The sequence below is a fragment of the Dunckerocampus dactyliophorus genome, chromosome 13, assembly GCF_027744805.1.
Source record: "Dunckerocampus dactyliophorus isolate RoL2022-P2 chromosome 13, RoL_Ddac_1.1, whole genome shotgun sequence".
Taxonomy (NCBI): Eukaryota; Metazoa; Chordata; class Actinopteri; order Syngnathiformes; family Syngnathidae; genus Dunckerocampus; species Dunckerocampus dactyliophorus.
The window spans coordinates 6,884,044-6,906,099 of NC_072831.1; the positions used below are offsets into that span (position 1 = coordinate 6,884,044).

Genomic DNA, 22,056 nt, shown 5'->3' on the forward strand with positions numbered 1-22,056 from the left:
GAGATGTTTTGATATCTTTCACTGCTTCTCTTTTTCTCTATTATTATTTTATTGCATTGCTTCAGTGTGAATTTGAATAAACTTAGCTTAGGTTACCGTTTCCAGACAGCCGTCAGATAAGTTAGTTGCATACACAAGCATTTTCAGCAACTGTACAGCAGAGGGCGCTAAAGTCAAAGCAACTGTCTGACCCACAGACGGCTATTCTAAAATGGGCTTCTTGTCAATTTCTGCGTCTGGTCACAGAACTGTCATCGTGTATAAACCGCACCCCGATTTTTTGCTTCTTACCAGTGGAAAAAAGTGCGGTTTATACACTGTGCTTTACGGTACACTTTTTTTTGGTCAAAATATTTATATTACTTTTTTTTCTGCAGAAAACACATCTCATTCACCCCAAAAGGCAGAATTATGCTTCAGCGTTGTCGCCTCGCCGGGCCTTCTGACGGCGTCTTGATCCTGTTATAAGTCTTCAGCATCAGCCGAGCACGTGACATCCATGTCGGTGTGGAAAATCACTCACTTTTATTGTACATGCTGCTATCAAACCACTCATGCTTATGCCGTATTCATTGAACTGCTCATATTTGCATATTGCATATTTCTTTGCTTAGCCGCTCCTCAATTTGTTCCATTGTTTCTTTTGTTTTGGCAGCTTTCGGCGCTTTTGCGGGAGGAAAAAATGTACTAAGTTGGCCATTCACAGCTCTGTGGTCCGAGTTGCTGTCTCCGCAACGTGAGGATTTTTTGGAGGTCCACGTCAGGCTCCGCTGGAGGGTTTTGGAGGGGGAGGAGCCAACCGGGGTACTTGTGTTTGCGCCGTGATGCTGAAGCATAGTTAAGTCAGTAATAATTTATAAATACGTGATATTTTTACTAGGGCTGTCAAAAATACTGTGTTAACGGCGGTGGCAAAAATTTTTTCATTAATTATAGTAAAATTTTGAGCGTGATTAACACATGCCAAGCCACTGTTATGACAGACGGAACAACAATAGCATCCCTGCACAGAGTCTGACGTTCTCCCCTTTTTTATACGGTAACTTTATTCTGACCTGAATAAAAACGTCTCTAGTCCTCGGAACTGCCTCGTTCTCACTAGATGACCGTGAGGTGCATCCAGGGGCGCTCCCAACATGACAACGTCTTTATTATACATGTACGAGGTGTGTCTGCAAAGTAACGGGACTGGTGTCGCAAACAGTTTATTTCAAGTCCAAACAACAGTTTAGATGGTTTCACCTTCAAAGTAATCCCCCTCCATCCTTCTCTGTCTTCTATGCACTTCTGGAAGGATTCTTCTGGAATTCTCCTTAGCTCCGTCGCTACAGCCCTCTTGATGGCCTCCACGTCTTCAAAACGGGTCCCCTGGGTGACTCCCATAAGCCTGGGGAAAAGAAAAAAGTGACACGGAGCAAGGTCAAGTGAATAGGGAGGTTGTTCCAACACGGTGATGTTCTTCTCGGCCAAGAACTGCCGGATGCTCAGGGCATTGTGAGCCGGTGCATTGTCGTGGTGAAGCAGCTACAAGTTGTCCTGCCACAACTCTCGTCTCTTCTCGCAAACTGAGCGAAGCAAACGCTGCAGGACCTCTCTGTAAACATGCTGACTGATCGTCTGGCCCCGTGAAGAGAACTCAACGTGGACGATGCCTCTCACATCAAAGAATGTGATCAACATGACTTTGACGTTTGACTTTGACTGTAATTGGCGACTCTAAATTGTGCGTAGGTGTGAATGTGAGTGTGAATGGTTGTTTGTCTATATGTGCCCTGCGATTGGCTGGCGACCAGCCCAGGGTGTACCCCGCCTGTCGCCTGAAGTCAGCTGGGATAGGCTCCAGCATACCCCTGCGACCCTAAAGAGGAGAAGCGGTATAGAAGATGGATGGATGGATGGATGTCTTGCTTTGAGATGTGTTGTATACAAAAGCATGTTAAAAAAAATGTAAAGGTTGCAGAAAGCAAACTGAGATTACAGTTACACACTCCTAAAATATCATGTTAGATGATAACACAATTTGCTAATCCCTCTATTGCCCATCGCTCATACCGCACACCCAGTCTTCAGACACACCTCGTATGTCCGTCCATCCATCTTCAAGGGTCGCGGGGTATGCTGTAGCCTATCCAAGCTGACTTCAGGCGAGAGTCCACCCTGGACAATCATACACACTCACATTCATACCTATAGACAAAGTAGAGTCGCCACCTATGGAATGTGGAAAAACACCAGGGAACCCGGAGAAAACCCACGCATGGGGAGAACATGCAAACTCCACACAGAGATGCCCAACAGAGATTCGATCTTCCAGATCTCCTGGCGTGGGGTGAACTTGCTAACCACTAGGCCACCGTGCGGCATGCGTGTACGTGTGCTCTAAATAAACAAAAACTGTAAGTGGACAGTCTTATCACTCACTCGCATAACACTTATTGTGGAAGTTCAATTTGCTGCATTTGAGTATGCTCGGAAATCCCAGAAAATACAAAATTTAACTTTAAAAATGACACGGTGTCTTTGAACGCAACCCGTCATGGCTCATAATAACGAGGTTAAAGTGTGAGTCAGATGTTCTGCTGCTATTAAAGAGACTAGTGTTGGACAAATAGATTTTCAGACGTGCGTTATCTTTTAGCATGATTTTAAATTTCCAGTTCATTTGGAGCTGTTAATACGTACAAATATATAAAATTGTGTCCTGTCGTTTAGCTTTTTGTTCATAAAATACAGTAAGTTGCAAATGGTGATTAACCGTGATTAATTCATATGAAAACGGATTAATTTGATTAAAATGTATAATCATTTGACAGCCCCAATTTTTTCAAGTGTATGTCTTTGTACAAAGTGAGTATGCAATCTTAAACAGATGAATTTTGAGTCTTGATATGAAGATGGGGCCGCACGGTGGCCGGGTGGTTAGCATGTTGGCCACACATCTCTGTGTGGAGTTTGCCTTTGACTGTAATTGGCGACTCTAAATTGTCCATAGGTATGAATGTGAGTGTGAATGGTTGTTTGTCTATATGTGCCCTGTGATTGGCTGGCGACCAGTCCAGGGTGTACCCCGCCTCCTGCCCGAAGTCAGCTGGGATAGGCTCCAGCATACCCGCGACCCTAATGAGGATAAGCGGTATAGAAGATGGATGGATGGGTATGAAGATGGGAAGTGAGTCAATATTTTGGATGTCGGAAGGTAACGAGTTCCAGAGTTTGGGTGCTCCCCGTGGTGCTGAGGCGGGCAGTGGGCGCAGTGAAGTGAATGGACGAGGAGGGAGCGAGCTGGAGTGGCAATGTGGAGGGGGTTCGTCAGGTACGGAGCGCTGAGGTTGTGTATGGCCTTGAAAGTATATACTGTATTTCTCGTCAAATGTTGAGATTTACACTTATTTTTTGGATGACCTTGAATGCACCATTTATTTCTGTGAGAGACAAAAGAAAAACTTCTTTACAGCTTCTACACCGTGACTCCGATTCCATCTGTTCATCAATCATCTTACATTAACATTCATTAGTGGTGAGTACCTATACATGTTATACTTTCAAATGCCTTTCATAAGTGTGTGAGGCATTTTGAAGAGAGACGGGGGAGGGTTCTGGAGCAGAATCTAATGTAATTATTACAACTCTCACTTTTATTGCAAATGTTGATCCAAAATCGGACGAGAACGTCAACCCAGTAGAAGGGTTTGGAGTGGCAGAGCGAACAAGTTATGAGTGAAAAATATACCTTTTTATGGGCATATCAATGACTCATGGATTTGTGCCATTTGCTGAGGGTCCCAGAATGCAAGCCCACAAAAAGCTGGGATCTATTGCATTCCTATTTTCCCATATGTTCGGTCCGGAATTTAGTAAAACAAGACTTCCAGCCCTTCCCAAATAGCTTTCCATATCAAATGTCAGTGACTACATCTAGGTTCAATCTGGATGAAAACTGGTTTAACACTTCAGCCTCTATGGAGAAATAATTGTGAACAATTACATTTTTGACATGTAGTTAGTGTCTACTGTATAACGGCATTAAGGCGAGTCTTTTCACCCAAAGTTGATAATTGGAATGTAAACGTGTCTATAACGTCATCAAGGTGTGGGGAGAACAATACCTATCTACGTGAATGTACTTAAAAACGGTAATCAGGAAGTTGCGCCCAAATTAAATGAAACAAACACCTATGAAAACACACGTGTTTAATAATGATAATAGCAATAGTGGCAGGTCCGGTCCGGCGAGGTCCGACCCCGGCATGACGTCGGTGTTGTTAGCCGGCTTGTGCCATCACATCCGGGCCGTCAGTCATCGAGCAGCTGCACCGCCTCCGCGTCATAAAGGCTCGCTTGCATGCGGACAGCCGCTAGTTGGCTAACGACATCGGCAGTACGAGGTTCGTGGTCCGGGTTCCGCCACCTGGCACACATCTATCCGTCCCCCGAGGGAACAATAACAGTCAGGGGAAGACTATTGAAACAATTCGCTGGTTTGTGGTAGAAATAATAATAATAAATAACAAACCCAAGCTGGTTTAGAAGTAGCCAATTTAAGAACTCCGCGCATACGTAATTGCTTTAGCTTGTCGGCTAACTGTGCTAGCTCGAGGAGAAAGGCCGTCGAGTTGACACTTGCGTCGGTGAATTGAGGAGCAAGAGAAGCATCCTGGCATCAACACGCCTGGCCTTCATCGCTGAGACCATTAAGGGCACAATTTCAAGAGAGGATGGCTTTGAAAAGGATTAACAAGGTAAGATTATACTCGACAGCCATTAAGCGCCCGATTGCTCGCTTGCTTGCTATCCTAGCTAAGTGCCTAGCGAGCTGGCTAGTCGGCTAGCTTCCCGGTCATGAAGCCTATGTGGGGAAGCATGTTCGGTCGAGGTTTGAAACGCAATCTTAGGGGCAAAGTCTACTCGTTTTTAAGCGTCTCACACATTAAACACCGAGATAACTTCCACAGCCACCGCCAGATTGTCGAGTGGTGGACACAGAAGTACAAATGTCGTATAGCATGCTAGCTGACGTGAGCAAGGAGGCAGGCCCGACACTTCACTTGATACATCTTATATAAATAAACACAAACATTTTGGAAACACTGTTAATTTACATATGTCCGGGGTCTGGCGTTAATGCCACACATCCAAAGCAGGTGTTGTAGCAATTTAGCAACAGTTCACACAGGCGTCGTTACCAGAAACCGTGAGTCATATTTCACCATGAGTGTGTTTTGCACGTCAATGGTGTCCTCATGAAACATATCTCTGGTATGTTATCTTGTCCTAGCCGCCTTGCATTGAAAAGACTGGAAAAGTAACATGGACTGACTAGACAGAAGCTTTTTTTCTTTTTTTTTTTTTTTTTTAATAGCAAAATGTGTTTACTGAAGGCCGGGTGGGGCAGCGGCCCCCACCTCGCTTTAAAATAGCTGTAGGCCTAAAAATAAATAGCTGGTGTGTGTGTTACATATGATTTGGTCTCCTCCGGCTCCAACTGGTGCAGACCATAACATGTTTCCCTCCACACACTTCTTGAGCTCTTCAACTTGGAAGTGCTTTGTGGAAGAAATAGTTTGGCAACCGTGTTTGCATCAAGTGCTCAACTAGAACGGCAACTACTTGGCAGTTCTTAAACTGTCATACCTGCCCTACAAGTAACCCAAAACCTCATTTGGGGTAGGAGTTCTCCAATTGTCTCAAACTGGGACCCGCATTTTCCAATGGTCACTAAGTCACGACCCACCTTTTAAGTCAAAGTAGAATCAAACATTCTTTAATTGACTGTCATTAGTATCGACGTTAGTAGACGCTGGGTGTAAAATACATATTTTAATGTAATTTTTGACTAGCTGTCTGCACCCCATCCAGCATGGACCCACAACTAGGCCTGTCACAATAACCAAAATTGATTAATCGAATGATTAAAAAGAAAATAAACAGGTCGATAATGACCCCCTCGATAAATTGACATCTGCATGTATGCGTGTGTTTCATCTACTCGCATGAGTCAAGGCGCAGAAGCGATGGTTTCTGAGGCGAAGGCCAGGGCGGACAGCCCCAATGTGGGAATATTTGGTTTTTAGACAGAATGAACACGGTGGGCCCATGAACACAGACGACGGACACAGTTTTCTCGATTATCGACGATAATTTGTAGCACGATTATCGACAAGCAAAATTTGCTATCGTGACAAGCTTACCCGCAACCTTCTTTTGGGCCCGAACCCACCAGTTGAGAACCACCTCAAAGTCTTCTGGCAACTCACGCCTTGAAAGAGCTAAATTAGCTACTGTTGAAGAGCTTATGTAAGAAGTCACTTGGCTTCCAAACGTATGGAAAATATGTAATTGTATGTATTTATAGGAGTAGATATAGAAGTCTAAGGCAGTTTGTCATGTTATCTTTGCCAGCTCCAGACCTAAATGTCTGAAAATATAATATGCAAAGCCATAACATGGACAAACTAACAACAAAGAACACAGAAGTCCTTTTGCTTAATGGTGAGTATTTTAGGGTTGCCTCCATGTGAGATATTATCGGCTTCTTCTTGAAGTCAGAAAAAGACATTGTAGCAGAGTGCAAAACCTGTCATGCACAAGTTTCCCGCGGTGGCACAGAACCGACCAACCGGCCTCGTTGCGCATATGAAAACAAAAAACACAACAAATTTTTTGTCAGACCACGGTTCCTTCCCCATCTGTCGGAAACATCTGCAAAGTGCGAGTCCCACTGGACAAAAAGTCATTGGTTATGAGAGAAAAAAGCCAGTCCTCGGCTGGAGAGTAATGTCAGGTTTATACGCCTCATTGAACACCTCGAACCTCGATACATTATGCCTAACCTCCATTACATTGCCGACAATAATATACATAAGATGCATGAACAAGTACGTGGGTCAGTTTTTCCTCATACTTGGTGTTGAGTAATATCCCTTGATCAAGCCTTTTTGAACATTCCGCAATACAAAATAAGCCATAAAATAATGTATGTATGATTTGTGCTGATATCTGCACGTGGTATCGGACGGTACTCAAAGCTGCAGTATTGATCTTGTATCGGAAGTGAAAAGGTTGTATCGGGACACCCCTAGTCAATGTTAACACTTTTACTCAATCGTCACCAATAAAAAGTGACCGAACCGATTTAGGTTCCTCACCCTGAGGTTAGAGAACACTGCACACTAGCCCTGCAATTGGCTGGCGACCAGTCCAGGGTATACCTCGCCTCTTGCCCGAAGTTAGCTGGGATAGGCTCCAGCATACGCCTGGCTCTCATTTCCTCTCTGGCAGCAGCTAGCTAGCTTGTTTTTTTCCCACGAGCGAGCTACAAGCGGCTATCGCATTCATGGGGTACATGCTAACTTTTTTTTTAATGTCACTTAACAATCTTGCTCGCATCATTATAATACTTATGGCTTGTCTAGAAAACACTAGTTGTGTCGAAGTTGTTCAACATAAACATGTAGCGTGTCCAGCTTTAAGATAGTGCCGCTATCACAGGGATCTCCAACAGGTGATGAGTAGTTTACCAAAGAATATTTGATCACCTCTTAGTATTTTTACAAGTGTTCTATTCAAGCATGACACCTGTATTTAATGACAAATGAGCACACTGAGTGGAGATGTGCTTTTTAAATAAAGTGCAGTTTAAATGTTGGCATTCATATAAAACAAATAGCTCACCTCTTTTCTTTTTGTCAAAGTAGCTTTAATAGTGCTGTAAGTTGGATACACCTGTGCTATCATAACCCTGGGCTCTCAATTTATACCGTTTATACAGGACAGATTTCTATAACTAAAATATGAAAATTATTTTTATATTAATTTATTTTGTACCAAAAAATTTATTGTTGAACAATTAATTTCTCATGTATTAGTATTACTCTAAAACAGACATCAAATTAGCAGTTTTGCTGGTTGTTGAAAAAAGTTAAGTTAATAAATTGTCATTTTACAAACTTGCAGACGCAGCAGCGACATGACACAGCGGTGGCAGTCTACCCTCCCATGCCGCCCACCACCACAGCTTTAAAAAAATCCAAGGGGAAACCGTGTATAAATGAAAATTAAAGGGATAAATGAACATTTATGGTTACTTTTACATTCACTGAAAATGTGGTTCTTCGAGTGTTCCCAAAGACGCAATGTTCCAGCGAGACACAACACGGAAACCATCATCCTGTTTTGTCATGAGTTATTTCTTAAATTCAGTTCTCACTCACTCTCACTCAGTTTCTCACCTTCTTTATCAAAATGCTGGCACGTGAAACTTTGAGGCTCCATTCTGGGTTATTGAGGAGAGAAAGTAATGAGAGAAAAAAAACTCCTGGCAAAACAGGACGGTGGTGTCAGTGTGGCGTCTCGCTGGCACACCGTGTCTTTAGGAACAGTCACATCAACAATCACGTCCTCAGTGAAGGTAAAAGTAACCGTAAATGTTCATTTATCCCATTCATTCATCATTTAGATGTATGTGGAATTATTTACTGCATGTAAAACTATGAAAATGTGTTTTGTGTTGACGTTTTCTGGATATGATTAATTGGATTTAAATTATTTTGTTTAGAATTAATGACACTAACCAAGGTTCCACTGTATTACGATATATTTTTTGGCATATAAATTCTAATTGAAGTAGCGATGGCCCGATCCCATATTGATATCTGATATTGTGCTGATAGCAGTAAAGAAAACAGAGTTATATTAGCTTGCATCTCAAATCTACGATATTGGCACCCTGACACAAGCAGTTGATGTACCGGGTAGAACCCATGTGATCACCACAACAGTGTTTGCTAGCCTGCTAACAACAAAGTAGCAAGGAGCATGAGTGACGTCAGCTGTCAGTGATAACAAAAGAGCGAGCCTCTGTCAGTAATGTCTGGTGTAAACACTTCATTGAGCACGTCCAACTTTGCTGTTATGGCTAGGTGCCACTGTATTGTGGATAAAACTATACCCCACTCGCATTAATAAGTAAATGGGTGAGTTTTTCTCATGGCTACCATTGTGTACCATTCTGTTTTCTTTCGTACAGTTGTTCCTCAGCACCTTGTGCCTCAAATAGCACATCCTCAAAAATTAATGATCGCTGTATTGTGGTTGAATTTGGCCTACTATTAGTTAAAATAAAATGCATACCACACCAAATTGTACCTATTCTTAAATTAAACCTAAATTAAGCATTTCGAGCATAAAATGGCTAAATGAAGTAAAATACAAATATCAGGCATATAAGGTCGCAAACTGGTTTTCTGTGCTAACTACAAAAATGTTCAATTTATAAAGAAGGAATCCTATTTTGTGGAAAATCACTTTCACCGTTGGAACTGGAGCCAATTAACTGCAATTAACAAGGGATTACTGTACATACTTTATTGCCCATTCCTACTGTAGACATGGTCTTGTGTGTTGGTTGTCAAGGAATCCCCTTTTTTAAAAGTTGAATTCTGAATTTTTAATTATTGTTAATTATTATTGTTTTTACACTTTAGGAGCTTCATGACCTGGCTCGTGACCCCCCAGCACAGTGCTCCGCTGGCCCCGTGGGTGATGACAGTAAGTTTTTTTTTTTTGTGTGTATCTTTTAGTGAGGGACAGTACATATTGGGTGTTTTTAAAACAATATTTGTTAACGGCCACAAAAGACTGCTTTCATTTCATACTCCCAGTCTTATGTCTGCATTTTTTATGTAATTACATAGCATGTTTCAATCTCACACTGTGACCCTTGACCCTCTATCTGCAGTGTTTCACTGGCAAGCCACTATCATGGGGCCTGTAAGTACCAACGTCCTTTCACTGATATATTTTTAATGATTTTCATTTTGACTATGTGAAGCTGCTGACATGAGGTGCGGATGTTTTTGAAATGTCTTTCTTTCAGAGTGACAGTCCATATCAGGGGGGTGTTTTCTTCTTGACTATTCATTTCCCAACAGATTACCCCTTCAAACCACCCAAGGTAAGCTACGGTCAACATATAAAAACTGCAGCGTCCATTTCAAACACAATCAGTTACGTGTTAAGAATGGGCAGTAAAAGATATCCGATAGAAACACTATAAATTTGGCCTACGCTACAGATTTCAATTCTATGGCGATAATGCATGTTGATGACACAACATAGAGAGCGGCAAGCTGCAACAAGTCGCCGATGTAATGTAGCGGCTGAAGTATGTGCAGAGCTGCTCCTCTAAATTACTCGTCTACACATCCATGGCAGCGAGTAAACTGCAATTCTTACAAGTATGATTACTAAAAGAGGACGAGGAATAGCTAAGCTAAGACAGAGAAGCCATGCTAACTGCGAAGCTAAATGTAAAGTAGCGAAAAGAGAAAGTGCTGAGTACACTTAAACAGAAGTCTAGCTAGAACTGCGTTCCAGCGGAGACTAACCAGCTATGACCAAGAAATGAGCCAATAGATTTAGAAGAGTCCGGAGAGAGAATAATAATCACATCGAGCAACCACACTGTGAGCGACCACGTCAGAAAACCGCAAATGAATATGTTGCAGCATACGTCAGCAGTCAAACAAGGAGCCTTTGTAGCCTGTTTTGAAATGCTTCGATTATAATTTTTATATGCTGAAGAATATATCGTAATATATAGCGTTATCGCAAGAGGCTGCCCATCCCTATTTTATGCCTGTTAACCTCCACATGTTCCAGTTTAGATTTGTCCGAACAAATACGCACATTAGCACTGAATGAGTGAGTGTCAATTTTACCTTTTTACATTCACACATCGTGTGTCAGCATTTGGGACCAGAATGAGGTGAAAGGGGGAAAAAAGGGTAAAAATACAGTATAGTTAGTCCAATCTGTACAGCGTGGGACATAGTTACATGTTGCGTTCAAGGACCATCAAACAAAATGGGACAAAGCACCACTCGCATTAAACATGCACAAACTGGGTCATTTCTAAATGTGTATATAATATACATACAGTATATTTCTTTTTAATAAAATAATGGCCCATATTTCCAACATTGATATCACTTGACATAATATGTGATGTAGTTATCGTAGTTGTGGATCAAATCGCTTACCACAAAGATTTCCATCCCAACCTCCCATCCCAACAGATAAAAACTTATTTTGATCTGCGATTGTGATCGAGTTAAGGACAAAATTGGATTATTGCGATTAAATAAATATTTAAATCGTTTGACAGCCCTAGTCGCACTGATGCCTAGTGACCAGAATACTACGTACAACTTGTATTTCAGTATTTTATTAATAATGGGCCATAGTTAATTAAGAAACGGCAAATATGTTCATTTTTTTTTTTTTACGCGCTAGAGTAGGGAAGTGATATTCGAATCGCAATGTTGTGAAAGACGACTAATCCGTTCCAAAAAGTCTGAAAACTGAAATGTATGAAAACCGAACCAATTTTCCCCTAAGAAATAATGTAAGTGCAGACTCTCAAAAATCTGAACAAAAGTACATTTTATCGATAATTATACTTTTTACATACAGAAAAAAATGAGAAATAATTATAAATGAGTAATGAAATGGATGAATAAACATTTAACATAACTTTTATCGAAGACTCTTGTTGGCATATGGAAGACGGTGAGGAAGGGAAAGAGAGGAGAGGAGGAGAGGTTGTTCTTTGGAAGGGGAATCCCACTCCAAAAGAACTTCTCAACAAAACAGACCACAAACGATGAAAAATGCTGACACGTTTACCCTTTTTCACAATATTAGCTTCCATGATTTTTTTTTCTTTCTTTCTTCACCAGGATGGAACTTATTGTTGATGCAGATTAGCCGTATATCATGGCAAGATCGGCCATACGAACGCCACTTCTGTACTTGGCGATGGGTTATTCTTTGAATTCAGTAGTCTTTCTCACCTTTATCAAAGTGCTGGTACTCACAAATTTCTTGGGCCCCATAGTGGGTTATTTAGCAGTTGCACTCAATAAAAATGGTTTAAAATAAAATCAATAAGGGCACTGACTCAACGCTTTGAATGCATTGTCTGGTCGCTCGATACCACGAAATGATAGGAGGGCAAACTGACTGGTTTTTCTGTGTTAAAACAGAAGGAATTTTTGGTCAAATTGTCATCAAAAACCAAATCAGATGAAAAGTACCGTATTTTTGCAACCATAAGGCGCACCGTATTAAAAGGCGCAGTCTCAGTTTATGGTGCTATTGCTGTATTTGACACATACATGAGACGCACCATATTATTGGGGCAGGCATGGTAAAACATACGCTAACTTACAACATGCGGTAGCATGCATGCATGCTAAAACATACACTACCATGCATGCTAGAATATGTTTTTAAAAAGGCAGCAGGAGCAAAACTGAGTTCGGTTGTACTTTATTAAAGTATTTAACAATGTACTCGTGTTTTTTTTATTTATTTATTTATTTATTTATTTATTTATTATCAATCCTCATCTACAAATCCATCAAAGTGCTCATCTTCTGTATCCCAAATGAACAGCTGGGCAAGTTCTCCATCAAACACGCCAGGTTCCCTCTCGTCATTGTCAGAAATGATGCCAGCTTTTGCGAAAGCTCAAACAGTGCATTCAGACACGTTAGCCCAAGAATCCACAATCCATTCACAAATTGTGGTGTAAGTATACCGGCGCTGCCTCCCAGTCTTAGTAAAGCTGTGTTCGCCATCTGTCATCCATCGCTCCCACGCCTTTTGCAACTTCACTTTGAACGCCCCGTTTACTCCGATGTCCAGCGCTTGGAGTTCCTTCGTCAAGCCTTCCGGAATGCTCCATGGATTCTTTTATCTTGAATTCTCTCGCAGCTGCTTGATTCCCATGTTCTTTCACGTAACCGATAGCTTGCAGTTTAAACTGTGCTTTGGAAGCGTGTCTCTTCGTAGGTGCCATTTTTGGGGGTCCTGAGCCAAACCGATGTTTTGCACAATGCACATACCGGCACTATATACCTACTGGGGGCGTGCCTTTAGCGTCCTCTTTCACCCGCACCCTTCCCCCTTTAATGTCCGCATGCTGTCCTCAGTCCCGTCCGCCTTTCCTCCATATAAGTAGCATGTCAGTCTATGTGCTGTTCCCAGTCAGTCAAGCGGAGCGCTCATCAAAGGCACACAACATTTACAGTTTTTGGAACTCTGTGCACACATAAGGCGCGCCACATTATAAGGCACTTGGAGGAAATTCAAGACTTAAGACTGCACAGGCAATGTTAAGTAAAAATTGGCCATTCCTGTCTTTCCAGTGTAAATGTACGGTAACTGCTGTAAAAGGTAAATGCTAAACAAATACATTGTAGTACTCACACTATGACTTGTTGACAAATGTGCAAAAGGTTATTACTGCAAGTCGCAGCTGATTCACTGTATTAGTTAGGCTACTGCTACATTTCTGGTTTTATGACTGTCAAGTTTTTCCTGTTTTGACGCTGGCATCTTTCTGTGGTGGAATTGCCAAACACAGTCGATGCCTGCTTTTCGCTGCGGTTACCTTCCAGGACCACCAGCGAATGGTGAAAATTTGAGTGATTTATAGGCCCACAAAAATGTCTTTTTGATGCACAGCTTTTGGCATTGTTGTTGTTCTCCAGTTAACATTTGCAATAAGAGTGACTGTTGTAATTGTTGTAATTAGATCAGATTCCGTTCCAGACTCCCCGTTCATGGACAGATGGAATAGGAATTATGGTGTAAAAGTTACGTTTTACTTTTGTCTCTCACAGCAACTACGGTGCATTCAAGGACTGCCAAACAAAGTGCAACACTTGGGGAAGCATAAAGACACCAACATGTAAAAATTATAGGGCTGTACATTTTACCAGTATTACGTATTTGTAAATTATTACCAACTTAAGGTGAATGAGCTGTGTTTTCTGCAGGGTAAAAAAAAAAAAAAAACAGCCTATTTTCGGACAATAAATCTGAGTTTGTGGGGCTGTGATGGTTGAATCGCAAATGTGCGGGGATCCACTGTAACACAAAAAAAGCAAATGTTAATTGTTGAACTGCTCACTGAGATGAAGGCTCACCAGACCTGGACAAATTTCGTGTGATGTTGTGTCCAAGATATTGGTTCAACTTGAAACTATACCATCCCGACGGCAATCAAATGTAGCGGTTCTGCTGGATTCATTTGAATGTTTGTGTGCTGACAATGCATGACTTGTTCAGCTCTACGTGGCCAATGATGTGAACCAGGAAGTGTGCTCAGATCATGCATCATGCCATCCAAATGTGAAAGTACTGTATATTTTGTAAAAGCTAAAGGGGGAGGGGGGGTGGGGTCTTGGTGCTGGGAACATGTTTTTCTGGTGTCTTGTCCTCCACGAAGTCACACCTGACATGCCACCTAAAATAATAAAGCTGATCTAACTGACTCAGTATTAATCATCCCCTTTTCCTTTTGCTCTCTGCAGGTTGCGTTCACAACAAGAATTTACCACCCAAATATTAACAGTAACGGCAGTATCTGTCTGGACATTCTCAGATCACAGTGGTCTCCAGCACTTACTATTTCTAAAGGTAAGATTACATCGTCACCGGGAGTTGTTGGCTTCATGAGGAAGTTTGTTAGCAAAAAAATGTTAATAGGGCTCATTGTTGTGTTGGCTTGTTTACCAGGAAACTGCAACATTTCCTCATGAAATGATGAGTCATGTTTGGATCATTCTAGAACAGCACACCTTTTTAATGACTTTTTTCCCCTCCCCCATTCTCTGTGTAGTTCTTCTCTCCATTTGCTCACTCCTATGCGACCCCAACCCTGATGACCCCCTAGTGCCAGAGATCGCACGAATCTACAAAACAGATAACTCCAAGTGAGTCTTTTCTTTCAAATGTCCAAACAATTAAAAAAAAAAAAAAGTAAGGGGGTGTAATGTGCTTTCACTCTCAGGTACAATAAACTAGCTCAGGAGTGGACAGCCAAGTACGCCATGCTTTAAGGGGGGTAAGCGCCGCTGCATCTTGGCTGGCGCTCTGGGATTGATTTGGACTGTCATCTGCACAACTGATAGCGTTGACAAAGTATATGTATGGACTTTATCGTACAGTCATGGAAAAAATGGTTAGACCACCTTTGTTTCTTCAGTTTCTTGTTCATTTTAATGCCTGATATAACTAAAGGTAGCTTTGTTTGTGCAAAAACAACAGACCACAAAAATAGTTACATATTTACAATGCTATAGCTATTCGTGTAAGAACTTCAGTGATTTTTGGTATTAAGAATACCATGGAAGTTGCTAGGTATTGGCTCTTAAACACCATTATGATATATCATTATATTTGTCCAAACAAATGTACCTTTTAGTTGTAACAGGCATTAAAATGGATCAATAAACTGAAAAAACAAGGGTGGTTTTATCATTTTTTTTCCCCCCATGACTGTAAATGTGACTATAGGCATGGGCCGGTATGAGCTTGTGACGGTATAATAACCTTGAGCAAAAAGATCACTGTTTCACTCTACTATAATTACTTGGGGATGTCCGATATTGGCTTTTTTGCCAATAACCGATATTGCGGATATCGTCCAACTGTCAATTCCGATTCTGATATCAAACAGATATCGATAAATTGTTGCTTGTTGTTGAGTTGAATGGAGAGTAAACTGATTGGTGCCACCTTGACTCCTGTCTCGCATCTCCGCATTCGGTGACCCTCGACGTGGGTAAAAATTGTAACTGACAACAGTGACAATGAGATCGTACCTGCGCTGCTACAAGCTAATGAGTTAGCTAACGTCGGTGCTCTCTGTGCACTTAGCCGATAATATCGGTAGGCCGATAGTATCGGACATCCTCAATAATTACAGCGCTTTGAAAAATATATATTTTTTTGTCTTTCTTGAAAAGAGAAAAATGTCAAGTTAAACCATATATACGACATGATGAAAGTGGAACATATGTAAGTGAAATAACATTTCTACAACCCCTGGCAAAAATTATGGAATCACCAGTCTCGGAGGATGTTCATTCAGTTGTTTAATTTTGTAGGAAAAAAGCAGATCACAGACATGACACAAAACTAAAGTCATTTCAAATGGCAACTTTCTGGCTTTAAGAAACACTAAAAGAAATCAAGAAAAAAAGATGTGGTAGTCAGTAACAGTTACTTTTTTAGACCAATCAGAGGGAAAAAATTATGGAATCACTCAAATCTGAGGAAAAAATTATGGAATCATGAAAAAAACAACAACAAAAGAATACTTCAAACACACCACTAGTACTTTGTTGCACCACCTCTGGCTTTTATAACAGCTCGCAGTCTCAGAGGCATGGAATTAATGAGTGACAAACAGTACTCTTCATCAATCTGGCTCCAACTTTCTCTGATTGCTTTTGCCAGATCGGCTTTGCAGGTTGGACCATTTTCTTCAACTTCCACCACAGATTTTCAATTGGATTGAGATCCGGACTATTTGCAGGCCATGACATTGACCTTATGTGTCTTTCTTCAAGGAATGTTTTCACAGTTTTTGCTCTATGGCAAGATGCATTATCATCCTGAAAAATGATTTCATCATCCCCAAACGCCCTTTCAATTGATGGGATAAGAAAAGTGTCAAATGTCAACGTAAACTTGTGCATTTATTGAAGATGTAATGACCGCCATCTCCCCAGTGCCTTTACCTGACATGCAGCCCCATATCATCAATGACTGTGGAAATTTGCATGTTTTCTTCAGGCAGTCGTCTTCATAAATCTCATTGGAACGGCACCAAACAAAAGTTCCAGCATCATCACCTTGCCCAATGCAGATTCGCGATTCATCACTGAATATGACTTTCATCCAGTCATCCACAGTCCACGATTGCTTTTCCTTAGCCCATTGTAACCTTGTTTTTTTCTGTTTAGGTGTTAATGATGGCTTTCGTTTAGCTTTCCTGGATGTAAATCCCATTTCCTTTAGGCGGTTTCTTACAGTTCGTTCACAGACGTTGACTCCAGTTTCCTCCCATTTGTTCCTCATTTGTTTTGCTGTGCATTTTCTGTTTTCAAGACATATTGCTTTAAGTTTTCTGTCTTGACGCTTTGATGTCTTCCTTGATCTATCAGTATGCTTGCCTTTAACAACCTTCCCATGTTGTTTGTACTTGGTCCAGATTTTAGACACAGCTGACTGTGAACAACCAACATCTTTTGCAACATTGCGTGGTGATTTACCTTCTTTAAGAAGTTTGATAATCCTCTCCTTTGTTTCAATTGACATCTCTTGTGTTGGAGCCATGATTCATGTCAGTCTACTTGGTGCAACAGCTCTCCAAGGTGTGATCACTCCTGTTTAACTGCAGACTAACGAGCAGATCTAATCTGATGCAGATATTAGTTTTGGGAATGGAAATTTACAGGGTGATTCCATAATTTTTTCCTCAGAATTGAGTGATTCCGTAATTTTTTCCCTCTGATTGGTCTAAAAAAGTAACTGTTACTGACTACCACATCTTTTTTTCTTGATTTCTTTTAGTGTTTCTTAAAGCCAGAAAGTTGACATTTGAAATGACTTTAGTTTTGTGTCATGTCTGTGATCAGCTTTTTTTCTACAAATTTAAACAACTGAATGAACATCCTCCGAGACTGGTGATTCCATAATTTTTGCCAGGGGTTGTAAGTGCAATGTAGTTCCCAATGTAGTCTACTGTGGCTAATTCTGCAACTCAAGTCACAATACAATAAATATTTCCTTAGTAAAATAAAACCAAGCAAAATGCAAATAAATGTGATCAAGTGGCTCAAGAAGGTCTATGGCTGCAGCTATTGAATATTTTAGTAATCGAGTATTCTACTGAGAATTTTTTTCAATTTATCGAGTAATTGGGGGAAAAAATACCCAAGAGAAAACAAAACATTTCACTAAATAATGAATGACCAATTGGTTAAATTTTTTAGATAAGCAACCGTTTATTTTTTAAATTGACATTGTCATAGGAACAAAGTGTATTTTCTTGGGTCTGATGGACTACATGATGGTGCTTTTGTAGATGGATTTATCCATCCCAGACTGACTCTTTACTGGAAAAGGAGAGGAATAACTACAGACTAAATTGCATTATGTTGATCACTGCATTTATAAATCCTAAACGTAGACAGGCTGACTAGAAATAAGACACATATTCTTCATAAGATGCTGAGTTTTTGCAGGGTTCAAAGCAAAACGAAGACCCTTTCTTGTTCCATTCCACAGTATTGTCTGCGAGAAATGAGCAGCTACTGATGAGTGAGCTAAAATGCTTTTATTTTCCATCAGTCCTGTTTTTTTTGCAGATAAAATAAACCCTGTATGAAGACACGTTACCATCGTAATAAACTTCCACACATTGGACAGTAGCCATTATTAAGAGAAAGCTAGCCCACCAAACAGTTAATGTTATGTTAGAAAGGTACATTAACCTTCATCTCACTGATTTGCGCTACGTTAATTTAACCTTGTCTTGGATCTTCCGCTCCATTCGGGAGGAGATGATGCGACATAAGATGTGCTGTTGTGGTAAGTGTCACGTTACAAGTGATACACATCACGGTGTTCAACTTGCTGTTAAGTTTAAGTTTCGGTTGGGGACAACATTGCAACATTGTTTTCCTTCGTCGTAAATGTCGTAATATTACGTTATTTTATAGTGGTGAGTATGCAGGTCACGCTTTTCCACAAACTTTCGTTTCCGGGCCATGTTGTTGTTGTTATTGTTAGCAACTGAGACCTTGTTAGTGGTTGTTGCTTGATGTTCAGTGGAGAGTACACTGTTCAGAACACTTATCATTGACTCCTTCCTCGTTCTGAATCACATCTTGTCATTTGGTGACCCTCGACGTGAATAATATGTCGACCAACAGCAGCGCGACTGTACCGGCGCGGCTCAGTGCTAGCAAGGCAGGTAACACCGGTGCTATCTACGGCTGACTTTTGGCAACGCAGCACACGCCCGTGGTTTCAACACATTGAAGCCCAGTTCCGACTGCGAGGAATAACAGACATGTGGCTGTGTGGACCTTCCCGTTCCCTCATATTACAGGAACTGTATGACAGACAGTTTTAGTAGTTTTGAAACTTGACGTTTTCATACCGTGGTATACCTTGAATGCGGTAACCGGCCCATGCCTACATGTGACTGATACTAATCTGTGTGTGTATCTTTGTATTTGCTCTTTTTGTGTAGTCACGCACATCTTTCAGTCAGTTTCAGTTAAGAGAACACACACCCCACCCTAGTTGTCTTGCCCCGCCCATCTCTGAACCCAACAGTCAGGTTGCAGAGCCGGTTCGCATTGCTACTTAGGAGCGCGGCTCGACCTTTATCCTGGAATAACAAAGGAAAAATACAAGATGGGAAAAATGCCCAAATTATGGCAGTAATTAATGGCAGTCCATTTGTCTAAGAGTGGATGTAAAAGATTTAAGCTATTTCTCATACTGCATTAACAAGTGTTCATATGTGTAATGTAGTCAAGAACACTCATTTATCCATTTGTGCACTTGACAAGCGAGACACACAGATGCTGATTAAAGAAGGTGTTTTAAATGACATTTAATGAGACGGCTTATATAATCTACTAAATGCGTTCCAAATGCGTTTAAATATGTGTAAATACTGTAGCTCCTCACCCCTAATGAATGAGAGTGTAAGATGATCCATGAACACATAGCTGAGAATGGAGGGTGCTCGGATGATGAAGGCGCTTCTCCATGCCACGTCTACATAATCCACACCGCCTGTTGTAATTCCAGTAACAACTTGCCATCATACATTAAGTTATAGTCACCTCCTGTGCAAGTTTTCAGGCCGGATTGACTGTGAAAAGCTAGTGCTTCTATAGCCGAACATCACAGCACACGACGACTCTGCGGATCCTTGAATGCTGAATTGTGAATGTGCAGGGATCCACTGTACAGACACTGTACCTAATGTGTCAGTAGATAACACCGAAATATGAATGCTTAAGGGTAAGAGTATTTTGTAAAAAACAATAGAGGTTAAGGAGGCATTGTACTTGGCATGCACGATTGTTCTTGCAAATGTTAACTATGCCGAGTGTTGTCCAAGTTGGATTTTGGCACAACATAGTTGGCCTGGCAAGCGTGCTTTAGTGCATGTGCTAAAGTGAAAACCTGACAAACTTTATGCTGACCTTTGTTTTTTCTCCTTGCAGGTACACCAAAATGGCAAAAGAATGGACACAAAAATATGCAATGTGATGGCATGGTCTGGAAAAATGTTTTCTCTGCTTCAGACTGAAAATTTGAGGATATTTTTTTTTTCTTTTTCACTCGTTTGTTTTTTGGTTTTTTGTTAATCAACATTTTACACCCTCCTTTTTTCCCCACCTCCACCTGTGCGCTAATAAGAAGATAGTGTTTGCTCTCAGGACATGCGCCAGTTTCTGGGAAGTTTTCCATCTGGAGCCCACTGTGCGCATGAACAATTAATTTAATTTACACACACACACACACACACACACTCACACTTAAATACATAGACGAGCGAGCAAGTTGTAATTCCCCAACATCAAAGTATGCTTGATTTTAATTTGACAGAGATTCAGAGGAAAAATGTAGAGAAACTGGCTCATGGCTCCTGTGAGCGTGTGTAGGATTGATGGCAACACAACCTCTTTCTGATCACTAGCGTAGGACTCTTACCCCAGGAAAGAAGCATATCTTCTTCCACTATCGAGGCGTGTACAGAGAAGCACTGCAGTCTACTCAGTGTTAAGGAAACAAAAATATAAGTACCTCAATGTTGTATTTTATGCATGTTAATCAAGGTAGGCAACTATATCTGATGTCGCTGCAAGTAAAAGAGGCCCAACACTTGGAAGAATTTGGTTCCCCTCCGAGCTGTTTTTTTTTTTTTTTCCCTCCTCCCCCCCCCACCCCCAATACTCTAGAAGCCAGTAGATGAGCTCTTAGCTTACGCCCACTTGAACACTGTCTTCTTGTAGCCCTCAAAGTATTGATGCTAAGCCGATGGTTGATAATCAACTTGTGGCTCTCTTTAGTTTTTCCCTTCAATAAAGTTACTTAAAACTTAACATTGTTGCTGTGAATTGTTTGTAGGTTTGGTGTTAAGACATTTGTGTATACAGTAGGCTTTTTGTCTATTACGGGTGTGATGATACTACAACTATTCACAATATTAAATATTATTCACACGATATTTTAACATTACATTAAGAAAATGACAAAGTATATGACTGGACAAACTAGATTTTTATTTATTTTTATTTAACTATTATGAAGCGTCAAGAGGCTGCCATAGAACTTAAACATTAAAATAGGCAAAGTTTGATGTAAATATTGCTGAATGTATAATAAATGGAGTGAGGTTCCAGACCAGACTGGTAAAGTCTGCATGATGCGTTGATGGACTAGCATATACCGTATTCTAATGTACAATATGTTTTGTATATGACACGTTCTCTGAACTTGCAGAGGTCTTTACAAAGAATCTACTCTGTATATTTTTGTAATATAAATTGTGTGCAAGTCATGTGTGAAATGGAAATTCCATGTTTGTAATTGTTACATTTTTGAGTAGGGGTGTCACAATACACTCAGCTCATGAGGTGAGGTGATACAGAAAACTACAATGACAAAATATAGGACTGGACAAACAAGACTTTTTTTTTTTTTTTTTTTTGAGTCACAAGTCAGTGTAGGTACATTTTGAAATGTTAAACTTCACATGCACGACCTAACATGACGCATTTACAGTTGAACTTCCACAAATTGAAAGTGGTTGACAGTGAAGGCATGCAGCCAGATTGCCATGTCCATTTCTTCAAAAAGCTGAAGTGAACTTTGTGAGATCAACGCTTGGAGGGTTGAGGTAGAGTCAGCATCGATCACTCTAGGAGTAGTTCTTCTGTCCAGCCCTTGATTTACAGTGGTGTGAAAGTGTTTGCCTCCTTCCTGTGTGTGTGTGTGTGTGTGTGTGGGGGGGGGGGGGGGGGGGGGGGGTGTTTTGCATGCTTGTCACACTTAAATATTTCAGATTATCAAACAAATTGAAATATTAGTCAATGACAACAAAACTGAACACAAAATAGTTTTTAAATGGAACTTTTTATTTTTAAAGTAGAGAAAAACCTCCCAAAC

General features: G+C 40.8%; 1 protein-coding gene across 1 annotated transcript; it reads left to right on the top strand.

The window, feature by feature from the left end:
• The first annotated feature begins 4,275 nt into the window (after window positions 1–4,275).
• LOC129192161 (ubiquitin-conjugating enzyme E2 D3-like) lies at window positions 4,276–20,990 on the top strand. The gene is made up of 7 exons (XM_054795839.1): window positions 4,276–4,739; window positions 9,483–9,546; window positions 9,737–9,768; window positions 9,875–9,952; window positions 14,382–14,487; window positions 14,690–14,783; window positions 20,109–20,990. The coding sequence occupies exons 1-7, from the start codon at window positions 4,716–4,718 to the stop codon at window positions 20,152–20,154; spliced, it is 444 nt and encodes a 147-aa protein (XP_054651814.1). The 5' UTR covers window positions 4,276–4,715; the 3' UTR covers window positions 20,155–20,990.
• Window positions 20,991–22,056: the final 1,066 nt, after the last annotated feature.